Source organism: Buceros rhinoceros, unplaced genomic scaffold (genome assembly GCF_000710305.1).
Source record: "Buceros rhinoceros silvestris isolate BGI_N320 unplaced genomic scaffold, ASM71030v1 scaffold6627, whole genome shotgun sequence".
In the NCBI taxonomy this organism is placed as follows: domain Eukaryota; kingdom Metazoa; phylum Chordata; class Aves; order Bucerotiformes; family Bucerotidae; genus Buceros; species Buceros rhinoceros.
In genome coordinates, this window is record NW_010423847.1 from 56006 (window position 1) to 73807 (window position 17802).

Sequence of the window (17802 nt, forward strand, 5' to 3'; positions counted from 1 at the left end):
TTCCTGAGCTATCATTCTTCCTCCAAATCAACCTCAACACAGTATTAAAAGGGATCAGCATGAGTCCATTAGTTCAACAAGATTTTTCTTCAAAAGTCTCACAGTGCTCCTTGAAGGACTACAAAAGTGTGAAGCATAGTATCCTGGGCCAATTTCCAACCTAGGTAGCTCTATCCTCTCTATAAATTTCTCCTCTATTTAAACCCAAGTAGTATTTCAATCATTTTCTGTTCAAAGATATTGCATAGTTAGCTGTTAATCATTTTCCCTGCAAGGGCTTGCTTGCTGCCTTTTTTTTTTTTTTAAATCAGAATTCGATGTTTTAAGGTCTGTTCCCGGGAAAGGCCATTAGTGAATGTAATTACGACACCCAAACATTTATGTTCAAAGGGTGTTCCAATGTCTGTCTGTGGCAAAGGTTGTACTTGACAAATAAAGCCAATGACAAAGAAAAGTGTTGTGTCAAATCTCTAATGCAGGAGTAGTTTGTCTACTAGGAAAAGATAAAAAGCATAGAATTATCTCTCTATGCATGTAATAATACAGAAGAAGGAGAAATTAAAATAAAGTAGAAAATATACCTGTATGTGACAATGTCATACATCCTACATGCTCCTTCTGCACCACAAGTCATAGTACCCCACTTTAAGCAAGTGGTATCTATCAAAGCTCCAAAATAAATGGGAGATGGAATTCCAGCTAAAAAGAATATTAGCAATATTTTTGTGTCATATTTCTTCTGATTAGCAGATACACTATACAACCTATGCAGTCTCTCACTTGTTCCATCTGTCCTGCCCTCTTGCAGTGTGAACTATGTTCTCCGTATTTCTTATGTTTTCTTCTTCCTTGCCCACCTAACCTCAACCAAAGTTTTTCTTTCCTGTTGCTTGTTGAACAATATATATATGCTACAGTATGACTGCGATTCCTATTCAAAACTCAACATTTTCTCTCATCAGTGAGAGTGTACTTTGTTTGATAAACATATAACAAGAGTGAGGGAATATAAAATGGCTTTCACGTGAGCAGCAGTTGTAGTCAGCCTACTACCCAGTATAAAACAAATGCAAACTGAAAGCTGTTCTAATTTGCCCATGCTGTCTAGATCTACGAAAAAAACCCCTGAATTCTTCTCATCAAAGGCACTCCATATAAGTAGACTCTTGTGCTGTGCCCATAGCCCTGAGATAATCCTTATCTAGCTCTAGATCAGACCTAGCTGTGCTCCTGAAGAGTGTTAGAGCTTTTCTTACCAAAGACTCTTGAAGCTAGTCCATGGATACCCACTCCAAAAGACTTTTCTTCAGGCTTTAGAGACCTGTATAATTTGTAAATCAATTAGTAGAGGTAACATTAAGAAGAAATGTTTAGCTCTGTTTGGTTTTGGGTTTTTTTAATCAAACTCATCATCACATTAGGCCCAAACCATTTTAATTAGTGTATTGGTTGAAAGAGTTCATTATCCTCATTTAGGTGACATTTACTAAAGTTCTTTAACTAGGACTGTCAAATCACAGAAGGAAAAGCTATTGTCCTGGCATCATCCACTTGGACTGAGGCCAGCACAAGATAGCTGTGCCTTAATCAACATCATGTTGATGTGATCAGTAAACACAGGGCTATCAAACACCTCTCAAATTCTCAGTGCACTGACTCAGTGGTCCTATATTAATTCAGGATACAGCTGATAGCCAGAAGCAACAATAGGTTATAAAGCTGACATGATATTAAACCTTACACAGCACAGAAGTGAGATAAAATCTTTCTATTCTTCCTTCCTCCATGCAGAAACTAACACGCTTCATTCCTGGAAGTGTTTGCCCTCAGAATAAAAAGTCCAGTAGGTTTCTTAAGATAAGGACGTTTTACTATACCTTATTAAGACCATGTACCCAGGCATGGCTGCTAAGGAAAAAATGAAGCTGCAGACTAATGACATTATTAAAAAATAATGAAGCATCTTGTCACAGTTTTCTTCTCCATCACATTGGCCCAGAATTGCAGACACATTTTGAGATGAAAACCCTGAGGCTGCAACACAGGTGCAGTTTTCAAATACCTGTCAAAAGAGTATTTTAATCAGACAGAATTGTCAAAACTCACACACTGAGTGTCCAACTCACACAGCTAGCATCTATCTCACTCTCTTCAGCACTTGAATAGGTTACACATGTGCAGCTCCGCACTGTAGCCTCTCTCCCAGTCTGCCACGCGCAAGTCCAACTATTATCTGCAGGTGGCATACAGGGGTAGAGAGTGGGAGGAAGCTGTGGTCCTCTTATGCAGCTGGAACTATGCTTCCTCAAAGAATTTATGATCAAGAGAGCCCTTCATATTTCCCAGCACAGCCTGTTTATGTGGTCCTTCCAGTGCCAATAGACCTGACCCTTTTTTTCTTAACCTAGTGTGTGGTCTTTCTTATCTGAGAATAGAAGAAACCAGAGATGTTTGACTGAGGATGGATTGCAATATTGTCATTCAAACACTTGCTTCTACTGAAATCATTGAGAATATTGCCAGAATAAGGGCTCTCAAGTGTCAGCCAGGGGGAGCAAGGGCATGAGTGTCTGGCCCTTACTAGCATCTAATACTTCTCTAAAATATTTCTAAAGTAAAAAGGCTTTGTAAAATCTGTATGATTTGATGTTTTATTGAACTCATTATTCTCAATTGCTTTCAATCTAATAGAACATCTAATTTTTTTAATGGAAAATGTATTATTAATTAAGATAATAAAAGTTCTATAATACCTGGTGAAATGTTTAAATCTACAGGGTAAAACAAATTATTAAGTCCATGTTAGAGAATTTCATTTTGGCTTAAAAGTTCTTGGGCACTCAGGTTTCCAACTGGTAATACCTTGAGAATAATTGCTCACTCCGTTTTCATCATTTAAGATTCACTCAATTATTAGAAGAAAAGGAAGATTCTTCATTACATTTAATTTAAACTTAAAATAATTTTCATATTCAGTCTGGAATTTCTGTGCCACTCTGAATTTGTCCAACTCTATTTATCACCTTATATATCCAATTAAATGTCCATGTATGAATACTTCCCACCCTATATTGATATATTTCTCACCTACTATACTTCTTAGTTACAGCACAATAAAAGGTATGCTTTACCACACTTTTTCCAGTTCCTCTTGAGGCTTTACACCCAGCAAGACAAGGTGACACATAAGTGATTCCATCATTTCCACAAACAGGGTCCCATATTTTAAGTGGGCAATCACAATCCCTGTTGCAGTCAGCAAGCAGAGTATTTTCTGCATATGAAACTTGCTGTATTCTGAAATACATTTAGAAGATTAATAACTATTTCAGTAATGAAATACCTCCATTAACACTTTGCAATGATAGCTTAAGTGTTGATCCAGGACATAACCCTACATGCTTCTATGCTGAATTCACAACTTTCTATCATTCTATAGGATGTTATATTATATTATACTACTATTATAAATTCATAGGTAGGTTTGTATACCCTACAGCACTTTTCTCATCTATGGCATGTATACTCTTGATCGTCTATAAGCATTACATATATGCCTACAGGTGCATTTTACAGACACACAACTCTTCCCTATTATTAATGGCAGGCTTCAAGTCAAGAAACTGCAGATAAAATAACCTTGATAATTCAAGAGCAATCAAATTCCAGTAAACCAGCATAAGATAAAGAAAGGAGTTTGTCTCTCTAATTCTGAAATTGCACTCACGTATGTCTAATTTGATCAACAACTTTGTCTTTTTACCTGCAGTCACATGAATTGAATGTATAATTATATTAGTAAAAGAATTAATATGGACATGCAATTGCATGAGTCTTGATGTGGATATATTTAATACACTTTATTGTTTAAAACAGGGATGGCAGAAGATAGACCTGCTGTATCATGCAAGTAAAAAGCTTTGAGAATTTAGATCATGAAACTAAAATGTTACAAAGCTATGGAGTCCCTGGCTGATTCTTGACAAGAAAAATCATTCCAACATCTTAAGACTTAAGTCGTCTTGTGTCTTAAAGAACATACCCTTCATAGGAAACTGTTAGGCCAGCAACTGGTGAAGTATCACAGATAGTCCAATAGGCAGCAAAGTAGAGAAGGTATTCCAGTAAAGATACCCAAAATGCTATGTTTGCAGCCTGATAGATATTTATCTTGAATTTCTTCATGAATAAGCCACCAAAAAAATACCCAATGCATATAACCGGTAAGTTGTAAACACCTAGGTAAACAAGTGAAACTTCCATGTTAAAATAAAGGAGACCATCAAAGCTACTCATAAGGGAAGGTTGTTTGACAAAACTCATATAGTGCCTGTGACTGAATAATTTAACTACAGTTGAAAATGGGTCTCTACTACCTCCTTTACACACCCAAAACATCTGCCAAAGTAAACAGAGAGCAGTTGGGAACTTCTTGAATAGTGAGCTAGAGGGTATGACCAAAATAATTCATTGGAAAATTGCAATCTAGAGTTGCAATCTAGTTCCAACAGACACACACTCAAAAAAAAAAAAAAAAAAAAAACCAAAAAGAACCCACAAAAAAAAAAAATCCCCAAAAGGAAAAGGTAAACATAGATTCAAGACACCCAAAGGCCACTCAAAAAAAAAAAAAAAAAAATAGGCCTCCCTAGTTGAGAAAGAAACTCAACAGAAAGATAAATAGATACATAGTAGAGCACATCTTGGTGCACATTGACACACTGACATCACAGAAAAGAGAAACAGGCTTTCAGTTTTGATACGGGATTACTGAATGTGCTTTCACGCTTCTTTGCTGTTTGATACCATAACGAAGCAAAGACTGACCGAAAGACATTTAGAAAGTAGTTTTCCACAAGTATCGTATGGTTTGGCCGGCTTTGCTCAAGGCAATGTTGGTTCTCTACAGTACTTGACTAATGGTGGACGTGGAGAATGTGAGGAAAAAGGAAGACTATTAAGCCTGAACTCAGATCCTCTCAATGTACCGTATATTTCAATACAGAAAACCAGTCTATCTGAAAAACAACACAGCAGTGCAATGTCATAGCAACACAGATAAGATGTATGATAGTTACATGCCTTTGAATGTGCACCTTCAAAAAACTGGTCATATTAATAGGGCAATAAGGTCATAAGGTCACTCATAAGGTCTAGGACATTCTGTGTGACAGGTTTTAAAGAAAACGGTGTAGCTACTATGAAAAATGAGCACTGCTTTAAGGAACAGAAGTATGGCTAGATGTATTTGAAGATGGTTCTTTTATCATGATTTAAAAAATTCTAGTCTAATTAAGTCACTGCTTTTACTGTGAAGGGAACACTGAGAATTTAAGACATGATAAAGTGGAACCATAGCAAGACTGGTGAAGCTTCAGGATATTTGCTTTGTGTTATAACTACTTGCCATTACCTTTTCCCAACACGTTAACACCTTGTCCTCACTCATAAAAAAAGACAAGCTAATATAGAAGAGGAAAAAAAAAAAGACAGCCATTTGGTCAGTGATTTCTTTCCATGGAGTTCTGCATATAAAAGAGGATCTGAGGCTTTCAGAAGGCCCAAGACAAACACCTGCAAAGTGGAGATGGTGGAAATTGTTGAAGAACACTGGCAATTTTAGTTGTGCATAGGTTCAAGCCATCTACGTCTTAAGACTGCTAGTGATGTCATTTTTACGAACAAGAAATCTACCTTCTATAGTATACTTTTGAATCAAGATTAAAAAAATATTAGGCCTGTGATCTCTTGATGTAAATTAGCATAGCCTTTTTGAGATCAGTGGAACAAGCTTCATAGCACAGCTGAACTTTCACGGACAATTCAGAAGATGGGAACTGGATGAGAAAATACTGCACAGAAAATTAGAAGATGCTTAACAGAAAATGAACGATTATTTAGAAACACTTTGTAGTGTGGAATTTCTCATTTGTAGAAGCATTTGTCCTTAGTATGTATATCTATACATGTACACATGAAAAAAAATATATATATACACACACAGAGAGAATTTACATAGATACCTCTCTACTTGGTAGAACAGAGCAAAGCAAAATGCAAACATACCAATTAAAAAGATGGCATCTGATGCAGATTTTCCAAACTGCTGTTCCAAGTATTTGGGCATGAAGGATATCATGCCATTGAAGGCACTGAACTGTAACACAGTTATGCATATAAATAACATATAAACCCTGTTGTGGAACAGAGCCTTGAGGAACGGGATGAAATCTGGAATGAAATAATGTAATGAGTTAGTGTGGTGCTTTATGAAATTAATTACCCATTGCTCAGTGTGGCTGAGGGGGAAAGAGGGGAACAGAAACAGTCCTCAACTGGATAAGGCTAATTCTTGTGTTTTGCCAGATACCACAGGTCAGAGATTACTTACCTCAGGCAACCCCAGCATGTCTCTACACAAAGCTAATCTCACACCTGCACACCAATGTATGCTGCTGCTTATAAAAAAATCACAGCAATACCGTTATCATAAAAGCTTCCTGAAGCATTTTAGCTGTACAGTGCCTGAACTTTGCTCCTGAGCAGATTTGCAGCAGCAGCTACTCCCCACCATTCCTACTCTCATCCCATGCCCTCAGAGCATTCACCAAAACCCCATTCCTGCACCCAGCATGCAGAGGGAGTACCAGGGGAAAGGGGTGAAAATACACTAGATAGACGTGACAATCTGTCCCCAGAGACCTGATCACTGATTGTTGTTATTGCTACTGTCAGTGATGGGGCAGGAGATACCTGAAGAGGGATGTGACTGCTGTTATTCCCACCATACTCTCAAAGTCTAGATCTGTCGGTCTTCAGCCAAGTAAGCATATGAGAAACTAATTTACACAGTATTTTCTGTGTGTAACGACTATTAAGCCAGAATCTGAACTATGAAAAATCCCACAATTCCTCTTTGTCTAATGTTCTGGATTAATTAATGTGCTGAGCTATTGTCAGGAAACCCTGCAGAAAAACATAAGCATCTGCAAAACAATCACTGTGCTTCATTGAAAGTGGGCACCACTGAAGATGGGTATATATCTTTCAGGGGTAGGCAAGTATCTTATTAGAAGAGGATCTGTATGCAAGTCTTGCAAAAATGAGTCAAATATCCAAAACACTGTAAATGGGCTGCCTTATTTATATATGCCATGCAGTTTATAATCAGAGCTTTCTGAGAAAAAGATTAGTTTTAACTATAAATATTTAGATTTTCAACTTGAAATGCTTGGCAATTAAAAAGCTGTCTGAACACGCCCTGGTCAACTGGCTGTAAGTGGCCCTGCTTGAGCAATGGGTTGGACCAAACGACCTCCAGAGGTCCCTTCCAACCTCAACCATTCTGTGATGAAAAGATTCTTAATTCAGGATGTTCAAGGACAGCAGACAATCACACCAATACAGGGGGAGAATGATGTTGAAAACATAAGCTCTAAAGGGACTCTAGAGTACTAGGCCTCACAGTCTGAGCTAGGAACCTTTCCTCACCAGAGCAGTACTTTATTCATAGATTCATTCAAGGCTACATGACAACAGAGAAAGATGGCTGTGTTTGTGAAAATGAAGTTGCAGTATCAGCCAAGGTTTGCACATGCACTCAAAATATGGTTGAAACACCACGGAGATCCTGTCAAGGGGCCCTGAGCTGGCTATACAGAGTCGTGAGACTACTCTGATGATCATAGCCTTTGACATATTTTATTCACTTATGTTTCCCACTAGCACAAAAAATAGAAGGAAAAAACCCAGCTTCCTACAGACACATAGATCTGAAAGACCACAGATGTGAAAGTTGCAGTGGTGCCATGAATAAATATAAGTAAAATAGAACCTTGTTCAACAGCCATTAAATGTGTGAGACACTTAAGCACTTGTCAATTCTCTTTAATGGCTTTAAGTTGGACTCAAGAAATTTGCAAGACTTGTGCTGTTTTTCTGCACAGAGTGAATGGGGGGTACAAACAACTAATATCTGCAACTTGTCCACAGCTCGCAGAGTTGTAATATTCTTAAGAAGATTTCAGTGCATCAATTCTCTACCAGGAAGAAAAGATCCAGATATGCATACACCTGAAATGCAGGAGGGGGAAAGGTGTGAGTCCAGATCCTGGGTCTATGAAATTAGCTTTCTTCCTCTGCAAGGAGCCATTCTTAAGCCCTGCGCAAATACTTTGTACTAGAGAGGTGAAAAACAGAGTATGTGTTTCGTACCTTGGACACACATAGTTCACATCTTAAGGACTAAATTAAGGAACTAAAATACAATATAACTTGCCTTTAGCAATTTCATACATGGTCTGTTTGGCTTCATTTTTATAATTTTCTTGCAATGACACTACACTTTCATTGCTTGTCCTCTCAGGCTCATTGATTTCTCCTTCCTTCCTAAGTGACTTGGGCAAAAACCAAAAAGGTATTCCAGCAAGAAGATTCAATGATGCACAAATCAAAATGCCCAGCCACCATGCTCCAACCCAGCGGGCATCTGTAGCTGTTATAGTTATGTCCTCTATAAAACAAAACAAAACACAAGAACTCACATATCTTAGTTCAGAAACATTCTTTGTTGTCATTGTGTGTTTTCCTAGTCATCTCTGACACGATTTATTGAAAGCATTTTAAAGATTCTTAAAATGAGTCTGATGAAAGAGAATAGTCTCCAGTCTTCTTTTCTAATGTTGCTAATCTTCTGGCAAATTTCAGTGTTTTGTATTACATAAATTCTAGTTCTTTCTTATGTTAAGCCAGCTGACACAATTGTTCATCACGTAATTTATATGCAGATTCATTTGTGTATGTATGAATTCAGGCCTTTTGTTGAACTGAATATCATATACCGATTTCCCATTCTAAAGGAAACACCAGCAAACTGAGTTAAAATTAAGACATTTCACGTTAGCAAAGAAACATCATCATGCCTTCCAATTTATACGTCAGATTTTATATATTCATCTATTACCTGCTTCTACTGATCCCAGATCAACAAACAGTTCTGCACAGAAGGAGGCCAACAAGAAACCAAGGAAGGGGCCGATTACAGTTGCTGTATGTAGACATCCTAAAGTACGACAAAGGGAAAACATCCTAAATTAGAACCTGGGCATAATTATTCTCTTGGAATCGTTGTATATGTTTAGGACAGCTTCACTAAACAGACGTTTGTGCCTAAAAATGGTCTCATTTCAACAAGTTCATCTCTAGTTAAATTACAAGTAGTGTAGATTTATTATTTTGATAAGGAGATAATGTCTGTCTTCTGTCTTCCTTTACTGGACTGAAGAGGAGCATAATAATCCTCTCTTTTGCTTTGTTTATATGTGTGTTTGTTTGGGGAAGGGGAATTATCACATTAGGGTGGATTTACCCAGGTAGAAAGGTGAATTCTCTGCTTTGGCAAAATCCTCCAAATATGAAATGCCTAAAGGCATGATGGGAGTTTCACCCATTCCTCGTACTATGTTTCCAACCATCACAAATATCCACAACAAGGACCCAGGCTCTTTTTCACATTCTGTGAATAGAATGAGAAACCAGAATTAATGTTTTAATTCAAACAAATTCTAGAGACAAAACCAAAGAATTTACTAACAGGTTAAACTTTGGTGGGTATGTCTGTCCTGTAAACAGGGAAATAAGTAGTTGCAACACTTGAAAGGCTCCACAACTGGAAGAAGCTGCTGCACTTGCTGAGGTAGAGTTTAAATTCCTTCCCTCTCCATGCCATACCTTGTCCAACCACCTGTCAGTCCATCCACTGTATAACATAGACCCTTCCCTTTACTCTTTTCCCTCACCAAAACTGCTGGTTTTGTGTCAGTGAAGAGAAGACAAAGCCTGAACATCAATGATGAAGGGATGAAAAAAGGTGCGTGACTAACCTGACCACCTTCTACAACAACATAATACTTTCTGTCAACATGGGGAAGGCAGTGGGTGCTTTTTACCTGGACTTCAGCAAAGCATTTGGCGCTGTTTCCCATAGCCTTCTCCTAGACAAACTGGAAAGATACAGACTGGATGGATGGCCTGCAAGATGGGTGGGAAACTGGCTCACAGACCGCACTCAGAGGGTGGTAATCAATGGCTTTTACTCAGGCTGGCAGCCTGTCACATGTGGGGTTCCCCAGTGACCAGTGCTGGTCCCCACACCGTTCAACATCTTCATAAATGATCTGGATGATGGAATTGAGAGCGCTCTCACCAAGTTTATCGATTACACCAAACTGGGTGGTGAGGTGGACACATCAGGAGGGAGATGTACCTTGCAGAGAGACCTGGACAGGCTGGAAGAGTAGGCAGAGTGGGCACCTCGGACCCTCAACCCGTAACAGCTAGCAAGAACAGTATGACCATCTCTCTGAAGTTCAGGAATCTTTTGAAATTAATCAGGTAATCATTGCATAAAGCCCATACATTGTTGTTTGATTATAAAAACATTGTCTGAAATAAACCAGACAACTTCCTGCTTTCACAATAGGAAGCCAACATTTGCTTATGAGAAAGTCATGCCAGTGCAGAAGATGTGGTGGTATTCTACTGTTCTACCTTTCCATGGAATGAGACTTCTGACCTTTCAAGCTTCTTTGCCCTGATTCTGATTGCTAGGTCCTGGTTTACTAATGTTTATAAGCCCCCAGAAAAGCACATGGAGAGGAAATACGTCTGTTTCTAATCATTGGCTGTTTGCTAGTAACTTCAACCACTCCTCTGTACAAGTCTTCAGCACCTGGAAACCCCAGCTTAGACCCTTACCTCAAAGCCCTGTTCTAGCACTACAGGTTTTTGCCTTAAATACCAATGACCTCCCATCCAGCAGTTTCATCTGTCTTGATGTTATCTGTTCAGGTATTCAATTTTAGATTTGGGACACCTTGACAACCATGCAAATTCTGATTTGGAAAAAAATACACAAATTCTACCATAATTGCATGTCACCAAGTGTCACGGAAAGGTTTTCTACCTCCATCATACCTCTGCAACTCTGGTCAGTGTTTCCCTGAGCAGGTACCCACTGGAACATAGCCCACAATCTACCTATCTGGGCAATGCTCTGAGCAGATCTCTGATTCACTGGGACCTTTATAAAGCTCTCATTAAAAATTGAGATCCATAACAATGTATCTGGCCTGCCTGCTGAATTTATCCGAGGATCCAGCTCTCATTTATTCATGTGTGCTCCTACATAACTCAGCAGAAGAATACTGTGCTGCAGCACAATGCTGTTTGTCCCACATCAGGATAGTTATATCAGGAACTATATAGCCTTTAGCACTTTCTTTCCCTGAACTTGTATTTCTTCATCCCATACAGCCTACTTCAGATTCCACTGTCCTCTGTGGTGCACCTTTTGATGCTGAGACTTCGCAATGCCAATTTATTATAAATAAAACCCAGCTTTGTTAGCAGCAATTTGTAAATTAAAGCGTTACTGTCCAGAGATCAAGCCTGGGTCTCCTGTATCAATGTCAGATTGCTGTCAGCAAAGTGAGTGAAACTGTTCACATGCAGATGTGGTCAAATTCAAATTCATGTGGTGCAACTTCAAAGTTTTTGCATCAAACAGGAGATGGACTCATATGTGTGGATATCACAGTTTTTCCTTGTCCGTAAACTACTAGGGAAACAATCACCTCACCCAAGTACAGTCGTAGGCTTGAGGATGAGTTGTAGCCTGGTTCAAACAATTTTCTCTAAAAGGAAGTGGGATCTATGTTTTTGCTTTCTCTCTGTTTCTCATTCTTTCATTTCTTGTGTGGTACAATGAAAAAGCATCCTGATGCCCTTTTCCCATTGTCCAAATACGTTTCCCACCTCCTCACAGTATCATAGTATTTCAAGTCTGAAAGAGGAACATTTTTGAGAACACCCTGGTGTTGTATTTCCCCAAAGCGGACTGACAGGAATTGTTAGCAGAGCTGTTCACATACTGTGAAAACAAGCTACAGCTCTGGTGTCACTGACAAAAGAAACAAGAAGGCTAGGAAATTTACTGACCTCTAGTTTTATTTATGCCTGCAAAGAGTACTGGTCAAAAGTAGGACCCTGAAATAATTGCTAACAAAAATAAAATCCTATTTACTTAAACACTATAAAAACTGAAGAAAGAGTATTAGTAGACATAGGAAGAGTCATACCTGTTGACGGTTCCTCTGTAGGTAAAGAGGATAAGCTTTGATTAACAAGGCACAGAGGCATGACTGAAAAATTCTCCTGGTGTGAAATACTGCTTTCAATACGATACCTGTTTGGATCAAACAAAAGCATGTATAGATTAAGAAGAAATACAACAAAACTGCCTCATAAATCTGTACTTCTGTAATGAAGCTACCTATAAGAAAAGCGTGTAGCTATAGGAATAAGGAAATCCAAGTCAAAAGTTAATTAGGCCTCAGTAACAAATCAGGCTAGGAACAAAGGAACTGTAGCAGGGAATCAGCCCAATGTCTTATCCAGACTGTTACCTAGCCTCTAACATAATATTGTAACAGATACTTCACGAGCAGTTGATGAAACACCCTAGTATCATCTCCTTTCCTTCTCTTACATTCTAATCCAATTTACACCCTAAGCAGAGGGTGCCACTAAGGCTGTCAGAGCCGCACCACATTGGACATAATAAGATTAGCGGATCTTCTTTTCTCAAATGATACCTCACTGATTAAAATATAGACAAGCTTAAATGATTATTTTGTTAAGCCAAGCAAAAACAATGAAAAAGCAGTTAAAGAATCTTTATGGTCTGTAAAGGATTTGCCAATGCAACAATCATGTATGATTTGTCATCCAAGCTCCAGATCAAAGACATCTTTAAAAATCATCTTGTATTACCCATCCAAGCAGGTAAGAGTCGACACGAGAGGTGGACAAGGATGAAGACAAGGGCAAGGGAAGGTACCCAGAAGAGGGATGACTCTATTTCAGAAACGATGACTGACTTTTGAAGCCATCTCAGAAGCAAAACAAAACAAGCTGCTCTACAGTTATGGCATCATAGCCATGCTCAGCAATGTCTCTCTCAATTTCAGTGAGAAAAGTTATGAGTTAAGACAAGTAAGGATCATAGAAGCTCTGTGAGCTAAGCAAAATACTCACCTTCCAAATAGGAAATGAGGTAGTGATATCAAAAGACATCCAAACGACAGAACGGTGCAGCCCAAAGCAATGATTTTGGGTCTGTGAAGCTTTGCTCCAAAGTAACTCACAAATGCTATCAACAGCAAGTTGCCTGCAAAAGGAACCTGGTTCGTGTTTACAAATCAAGGTATTTTTTAAAGTGCAACACAGATTTGAGTGTACCTTCTTAGTTCAACATCTGTTATTTCTCTTGTCTTGTAAAGACCGTGACTAGACAGGAAACTGCTTAAAACGACACAGTAATTCCTTGCTATCTGCTAGCTTTTTCTGGAAGAGTTAGAGCATGTGGAAAGAGAACCCAAGAGAATAGAACATGAGACTAGAGAATGGAAACAAGATCATGGTGAGAGTTTTTTTGACTGTGTCTGTGTAGAGAAGAAATTTCTCACTACTTTATGTAGACACCAGGCACAGGGTCTGCAGAATAATAGCTGGTTTAGGAAGTTATTTTCCTGGGATACTCTATTTTGCAATGTGTGGGAAAATACAGAAGTATGTAACCAAGTGGTTTTGTACTGAAAAAGAAAATGCAAAATAACATACAGAGAAAAAAGGAATAATGAATTAATACTGATTTCAGTAACAGAGAGGAATAAAAATGTATAAATTTTTGTACCTAGTATCATTTTGAAACACAAATGTGTTCAAAATCTTCATTCTCCTGCACTTTCACTTCAGAATCTCTTGATTTTCTCTACTTTTCATTTATTGCTATGCAACTAAGAATCACGTATCATGTTATGAATCAGGCCCCACAAAAATAGCAATTTAGTAATTGTACACCTACTAATTTTGTGATCTTTTCATCAAAAGAACAAAACCATGTGTCTGAGTGATGAGTATCATGCTCTGAAAGAAGATAACATCTTTTTTTATGTACTATTGCTAGACAGATTGTATTGAACCAGTGGCTTGAATGACAGTTAAAGATGTACCCTTACATGGTTTTAATAAGTTACTTAAGACTGCCCCATACACTGACCCTTAACCATTTCAAATGCTATTATGATTATTCACATTTATTTTACAACCTTGAAGATAAGAATGCCACAATTTGTTACAGAATAGTGCATATGAAAGGATAATTTAATTAAGTAATCTTTTACATACCACTTCATTAATTTTAGCCATTTCATATTTCTTAAAGACTCCACATCAAAAGCAATAATATATTCTGGATATTCCTTCTTTACCATAACTTTGAGCTGCTTTATCAGACTGCTTTGCAGGCAGCACATGGCAGCAACAGTTTGTTTTTCTTGCACATGCAGATTATATGAGACCAGGAAAGGGGTCCTTGACTCCCCTCCCTATCAGTGTACATGAGCACATGCAGATCATTTCCTCACCTGAGTCAAGGATAATAAAGATCCAAATTGTGACTTTAAGGGTATCAAACACATCCTCTGAGGACCTCTATTTAGATGGGTTTGAAGCTATTAAGCCTTTTGTTTGGCTTTTTTTGGCAGTGACAAAACAGAAGCTTGTCACTGGGCAATAAAACTCACTGATAGACAAGGTATGGGTCACTAAAAGTAGAGCTGGAAACTTCCTTTACAGTTGTACAGGCATGAAGTCTTGAAAAACTATTGAGTTTGAGTAAGGAGACAATGCACTCTAAGCGGCTTTGAGGTCACTGATTAAAAGAACTGTAAAATGCTAAATACAGCCTTTAATTCAAACAAAGTTTATAAAGTCTTTCTGATTTGTTCAGATTCAATACAAAGCTCATAAACTAACTCTGTTTTGGTAGTTGCTCTGTCATATCTTACAATAGTGCAGAAATTATCTGAACCAGCTTTTACTCCAAATTTCCTCATTTAAGATGTCCTTTAAGTTTCCAAGACACTAAGTGTGTAAGTACCACCTGAAAGAGTAGGATAGAGTTGGTCTCTATTGTCACATACAGTAATGAACATATTGCTATGGACGTGAGAGACTAACACATTCAGCCAACATATTGTATTTTCAGATAATAAGAAATATTAAAGTGGGTGATTACCAATTTCAAAGCTTCCATTAATGATCCCCACTAAAGAAGCCGGAATATTAAATTGTTTTTCTATCTGTGTGTACATGCTGTTCATGTAAGCACCGGACATCGTTTTACCAACATATGCAAGTGATAGTGCCAGTAGAAATACCTAGGAAGAAAAGAGGAGAATGCATAAAGAATTTAACATTATATATTTAGGAATATTGCATGGTTATTTTTCCCACCAAATATGTACTTCCACGTAGAACAAGGTCAGTTCCACAGATATGTATGTAAATCCCATCATCTATTCTTGTCCACAAAGTTACAGCTTCCCTAAAAACAAACAAACAAACAAACAAACAAAAAACCAAGCAACCAAACAAAAATAAATACTTTGTTCTTCACCTGCTCCCAGTGACCGAGACTGCCCCCAGAACGCTTAAGCCCCATTTCCCCAGCCCAGCCAAGAGCAGCAAGGGCTCTCCTGTCGTCTCTCTGCTGCAAGATTGCCACCCGCAGGACTGAATAACGTCTGCAGGCAAGCAGGATGCAAAGACCTTTGCACACTTTGCTCATCTGAGTGACAGACTGCTTGCAGAACTGAGAGAGTTTCATTTGACTGAATAACTTGATCGAGTATCTGCTCCCCCATCTCAAGACAGGTCATGAGCACAGAAAAAGCCATTTCAAACTGAAGGAGTAAATAGTGTGTCCTTTTCACTAAAAATTAGTAGCAACTGACTATAAAAAAATCAATATTAATATGTGTAGCAGTATCCAAATTCTTTTAACTATATCATTAATATACAGTATTTATGAAATCAAATCAATAGTATTTTTAAATACATGAAAAGCATAAATAATGTATTTAGGCTCTGAATTACTTTTAAAAACAAGCTATTTTGCAACCTTTTATAGTGCTTCTTGACAACTTGAATAGCCTAGGGACATCAACAGCCAATTTTTACTGCGATGACACAATCAGTAAGGCTCATTTCACAGGTTTAAGAAGGAATAGTAAACATGTCAGACTAGGGGGATCACACAAATTCAGGGGTGGATCTTCAAATGACCTTCATACCTCCAACACACCGCAGAGTGTAAAGTTCAGGGACGTAAAAAGCAACACATGGTTGCTTATAAACATTCTTGACTTCAGTTAAGGCATTAAGGATAAGGAAAGAAACAGAGCTTATTCATTCCTTTAGTCCGGATTGTAACTTCTACCAAACCACTGTGAGTGCAAGCATACATTTGTGAATTCATAAAAAATTACCAAAATATTTCTGTACCTTCAGCCTGGAAACACAGCAAAATTTGTCCCCTGCACATGGCTTCTCTGCTTCCTTCATGGTGCCTTTTTTAATTGATCCCAATGTCTGTTTCTGAGTCTGCCCAATGACCCCATTACAGTGTTGAAAAAGACAAAAAAAAAAAAGAAAAAAAAGAAACATTTTTGTCCCATGTTTGCAAAACGTCGTATTCCTTTTAAGGTATTTGAATATCTTCTTTAAATAATTGCAACCTGGATTCCAATAAAACTGACTCCAAGGAAAGCTACAAGCCTATACACTTCATCCTAATAAAGAAAACTTGACATATGAATGTCAACAGTGTAACAGCTAGCTAGTGTCTTGTCAGACACTGACTGCTGTCAGCAGCACACAACCAGCAAGTAAAGAACAGACAAAGAGAGACATTCGGAGGGCAAGACACTTTGTCTGCAATACAGCTTTTCAGTCCTCTGCACAAGCATTTGGTACTGACCACTGTGGGAGGCAGGACTATGAAGACCTCTGTGTTTGACTGATGTATACCTGTCTCAATGGTCTTTATTTATTATGCTGGTCCTCGCTAGCCGTAAAAAGAACGTTTAATTCTGCTCTGCATGTTCTGTTGAGCCCTCCCCTCTTTCACTGACATAAATGAAAATTTATTAATTTTAATGGAAACTGTATTGGAGATTAATCTCTTGGCATAAAATTCAGAAGGAGAAAAAAATAAAACCACCAGTCCAATTGAAGTTCTAAACAGAAACAAGCCAAACTCCATTCTGCTTCCCTCCCAAGATCTGCAAAAACATCCCTCTTTATTTGCCTGCCTAGTTTGAGTCATCTCCATGTTGACTTCATGGTTAGAGCTTCTGGTAGTGCTAAGCCACTTCCTTTCTTACATATCTTACATATTTCCCCCAAAAAATGTGTTCAAAGAAGGAGAAACATATTCCAGGAATTTGGAATATACTTACCTGTAAATGCCACTACAAACCTGAAGCTTAGCACAATGATTTAAACAGGGAGAACGCCAGCTTAAAGAAGATTTATCTCTAAGCACTGCCTCAAAATGGCGTTATACAATTCCCTCTGCCTGACAGGGTAAGCTAAAGAAAACTAGGACAAGTTAGAGCCCTACCTTATAGCTGCAATGGATGTAAGTTAATTTCCTCTTTTTTGTCTCAGATGCACTTTCCAAGCGCAATCTTGTATCCCCTGCTCTTCTCTATGTTTTCCACTCCATGGAGCCACCACTGGGAAGCAAGCTGTCCTTCACAAGCCCACCAGTGGGACTGAACTACCTTTCACATTCTTCAACCCAACACCCTCTCAGTCAATCTCTTCAAACACTACTTTCTACAACAATGTTAATCCTCTCAAATGTGTTTCTTAACCAACTTGATTCCTAGCAAA

The 17802-nt window shown here is 38.2% G+C and overlaps 1 protein-coding gene across 1 annotated transcript in view; it reads right to left on the minus strand.

Annotated features, from left to right (window-relative positions):
* Positions 1-16467, minus strand: part of LOC104497325 (solute carrier organic anion transporter family member 1A2-like) — a 17051-nt gene extending 584 nt beyond the window's left edge. Inside the window, exons 1-13 of the mRNA XM_010140564.1 lie at positions 16408-16467; positions 15140-15281; positions 13096-13228; positions 12138-12244; positions 9368-9514; positions 8963-9061; positions 8279-8512; positions 6067-6231; positions 4043-4238; positions 3132-3297; positions 1878-2062; positions 1257-1321; positions 582-699 (exon numbers count right to left, since the gene is read on the minus strand). Of these exons, the coding sequence (XP_010138866.1) occupies positions 582-699; positions 1257-1321; positions 1878-2062; positions 3132-3297; positions 4043-4238; positions 6067-6231; positions 8279-8512; positions 8963-9061; positions 9368-9514; positions 12138-12244; positions 13096-13228; positions 15140-15281; positions 16408-16467 (1817 nt within the window). The remainder of the gene's footprint in view (positions 1-581; positions 700-1256; positions 1322-1877; positions 2063-3131; positions 3298-4042; positions 4239-6066; positions 6232-8278; positions 8513-8962; positions 9062-9367; positions 9515-12137; positions 12245-13095; positions 13229-15139; positions 15282-16407) is intronic.
* Positions 16468-17802: the final 1335 nt, after the last annotated feature.